Source organism: Sinocyclocheilus anshuiensis, unplaced genomic scaffold, assembly GCF_001515605.1.
Source record: "Sinocyclocheilus anshuiensis isolate Anshui unplaced genomic scaffold, SAMN03320099.WGS_v1.1 scaffold166, whole genome shotgun sequence".
Taxonomy (NCBI): Eukaryota; Metazoa; Chordata; class Actinopteri; order Cypriniformes; family Cyprinidae; genus Sinocyclocheilus; species Sinocyclocheilus anshuiensis.
The window spans coordinates 1,967,687-1,971,396 of NW_015546050.1; the positions used below are offsets into that span (position 1 = coordinate 1,967,687).

A 3,710-nucleotide genomic window follows, 5' to 3' on the forward strand; every position below is an offset into this window, starting at 1 on the left:
TACTTGATTCCTGACGATCAACTGTGACTTGACTTGGTTCATGAAGATCAACTTTCACATAACGGGGCGCTGTTGTGTCTGCCATTTTGCGATCAGGCTCATCTGTCGCCGCCATTTTGTGAGCGTAATCTAGTCATTACTCGAGTGAGTGCGGGGTCACGTTCCTCTGCGATACCCACAGTGAATAGAGAGCCAACAGTCAACAAAGCAAAGTCCAAAAAACAACTCAGTGACGAATGCAGACCCTTGCGTCTAAGCGTAGAGGTTGATTAAGGCCATCACAAAAAAACTCTATCAAAAGACAGTCTGGTAGATCAGAATAGTGTGCTATGGCTAGATCCTTGTGAGGCCGTGTATTCTGTAACAGGGCTGACGAGACGAGAGGCGTGCGGATCCATGTGCAAGCTTTTATTCACAAGAGAAGTGGTCAAACACAGGCAGGGTCGAACAACAGCAAACAGGTATGGCACAGGCAAGACAAAGAATATTCCTTGGGCTAGCGTGGGTCTACGATCAGCGAACAGTATCCAGAGGGCTTGACAAGAGGGGTAATCCAATAAACACAGGCAGGAGGTCAGGAAACAGACAACAAAGCAACACGGAAAGACTAGACTAAGACTAAAACTAAAAAAATGGGAAAAGGAATGGCTCAGTGATGTAGCTAACACTAGAGGAGAGATAAATGCTAAACAAAACTAGAGACGAAACAGAAACACGGAATGGCTCGGTAAAGCAGCTAACACTTGGGGAGTGCTAAACGCAGAACAATACACAGCGATCGGAGCAGGAACTGAGTGGGTGTTATGTAATTGGTCTCAGGTGAGCGTGTGATTAGTGAAATGGTGCATGGGAAATGTAGTCCATGGTGACGTGCAACAGTCAGTGTAGTGAGAGAGTCAATATGATGGACGAGTGACCTCTGGTGGCGGATCGGATGGAAGTTCACGAACAGAATTCGTGACATATACAGTCCACTCAAATCTCTTGCATTGATTAATTTACTCTGATCGAACCATTAGGCGGAGGTGCAGTAATGCGCGCGAGCCGAAGTGCATTCCCAATCACGACTAACTCTAGTGGCAATCGGCCGGAAGGCCACGGACCGGATTCGTGACACTTCTCTTGAATTCTGCTTGCATAATTTAAATATTATTTTTATTTATGTTATTTATATATCATATTACTGCAATATTATTATTGTTTAATCTCTTTGAAACAATCTGTACTGTATAAAGTGCTATAGTGATAAAGGCGATGTCATTTGACTTGATCGGAAACGTGCCATATAGATTAAGGTACAGTACAATTTATGTCCTACTAACGATATTGTTTTTCGATACAGAGCAATATTTGCTCGTTTGTAGTTTACAATAATATGTATATAAGTACATATAAAAGTGTTACATTTATAATTACTATCCCCGTCTCCAGTTCACTCTCGCATTTGAATATGAAACATCACGTGGGGCGCCTTGCATTGTGGGAAACAGTATCCCATGCAGTGATCCTCAGAAGCATACATCAAATTTCAGCAAATGTAGCAGGTAATCCAGGAATTCCATGCATACAGAAAATCCACATACTATTCACAGTATACCCATTGCATACTGCACTATAGTAGGAGTTGTATGGTAGTATGCTATTCCAAACACAACTGGGGTCTTGGCTCCATCTTATGGTTTTGCTGACATTACACGCTACCTCACCTGATCTCACATTGAGCCAATCAAGATCGGGGTGTTTTCACACATGCTTCAGACACCGGCCAATGCTAAAGCATTCCCATAGCATCAACAATGATGCAGTGTTGAGTTCCACTCAAAAGGGAACTAATGTGGATCACAGTTGAGAATAATCACAAAACAATCCTCATGAATTGGCATTAGAATTGTGTCACAACCCAAAACATTAATGGTCCAAAAAATAAGCTTTGTTGGATTTATGTGAAATTTCCTGTTTTTGTTTGTTTGTTTTTTGTTTTTACTTTTATTATCCAGCCATGTTCTTGACAGATGTTTTGAGACACAGGGACAGAGGAGGTGTAAGCATAATTGTGTTATAATAAGCACATGCACTACCTCAGCCAAGTATCATAGTGCTTACCTCTTCATGATGTTGAGAACACTGATGGGCAGGTAACAGAGTGCAAACACAAACAGCACCACCATCAGCATGCGTGCCGTCTTCCGTCGGGCTTTCACCTGTTTGATCTCCGCTGAGACAGTGCTGGTTCTCACTTTCACCGATTCTCCTGAGCCTACAGCATGGGCAGAACACTGCAGCGACTTCCATTTCCTTTGAAGCACCGATGATGTTCCAGGAATCTGCTCAGGGATAAAGCATGGTGTTATGGGTCATGGCGCAGCAATTCACACCCGTTAGACTGTGTCCATATAGCCACATTTTCAGCAATGAATACACAAGTAAAGACATAAGATTTGTGCAGTTGGTAGTAAACAAAACCACACCTAGCACTACCAAATCCAAAACCTAGTCATCTAAGTTCCATCTCAGTTACAATGCTACCTTAACATGCAGCTGTGCAAGTAAGCAGGAGACAGATAGACAGATCATTATGTGTTGGAACAGAACAAGAGTTTACAGACAAAAATAGTGTCATTTATAAATGCAGTTGGGCTTAACTTTAAAGTGTCAAGAGCACTTACATACCTGTTGACACCAGAGTTTATGACAGATCTGAATGTATGCCAGGACCATCAAACATAATGGAGCAAAATAAGTGACAATAAAGAAGCAGGTGTGGTACACTTTAGGGTAGATTTCATCTGCAAAAGAGAGAATCAAACAACAACATCAGTTAAATGCACATGCCATTCTGTAACTAAAAGCAGAAGGGAGTTATTAGGAAAGGTAAAGGGAAGTTTTAGGCATGATGGAAATTTTAGCATATATGTTGTGTAACATTGTATAATAAGAATGCTTTATTGACCAATCAGCATCCATGATTTCAACTTGAACCTATTCGCTTAGTGGAGACTTCCCTTTTAATGAACCTTCTATGAATTGAATGTAACAGGCTTGGATATTATTAAACCTTTTCAAATGGATATCAATTTTTTTAATCATTTCTATATTATGTTCAATATCATGATATTAAACCTAATTACAACCATTGCTCAAAAATGTGAAAAGGCACACTCATTTCACAGCATAAGCTTTCATGTTGGGTTTTATGGATATGAACTATGTTAATGCAATTCAGAGCAGAAGAGATTTTATCATGTTCCTTTGCTCAAAAAGAAAAGAAAAGCTCATCCTCTGGACTTGAGGCTTTCGAGCTTAAAATATAATAAAAATAATCCCTATATATTGTCAAGTCTTCTGAAACCATACATTAATGAAGAACATATTTAAAATCCTCCCCTTGAAATGATAAACTAATTTGTGAACAATTTCAGCCAGATCAGTTTTGTGAATCGGATCAATTTATTTAAGATCAACTTATTGGGGGACAGGGACAAGCGTATGTATCCACAAAATTTCAGAGAACCTAGAGATTTTCAGAGAAGCCTCAGTCCCTATTCATTGTAACTGCATGAAAAAAAAGAGTTTGGAAGACATATGTGTTTGGAGTGAAATTAACAAATGATGAATATTTTATATATTAGATTTTTATTTCAAATAAGCCATTTGGAAATAAACATTTTGGCAGATCAAAGATCCTAAGCTTGATTTTAGTTCACTATATA

The 3,710-nt window shown here is 39.5% G+C and overlaps 1 protein-coding gene across 1 annotated transcript in view; it reads right to left on the bottom strand.

Annotated features, from left to right (window-relative positions):
• Positions 1–2,099: 2,099 nt before the first annotated feature.
• LOC107699124 (orexin receptor type 2-like) overlaps positions 2,100–3,710 on the bottom strand; it is a 42,721-nt gene continuing 41,110 nt past the window's right edge. Inside the window, exons 4-5 of the mRNA XM_016500298.1 lie at positions 2,671–2,786; positions 2,100–2,324 (exon numbers count right to left, since the gene is read on the bottom strand). Coding sequence (XP_016355784.1) covers positions 2,100–2,324; positions 2,671–2,786 — 341 coding nt within the window. The remainder of the gene's footprint in view (positions 2,325–2,670; positions 2,787–3,710) is intronic.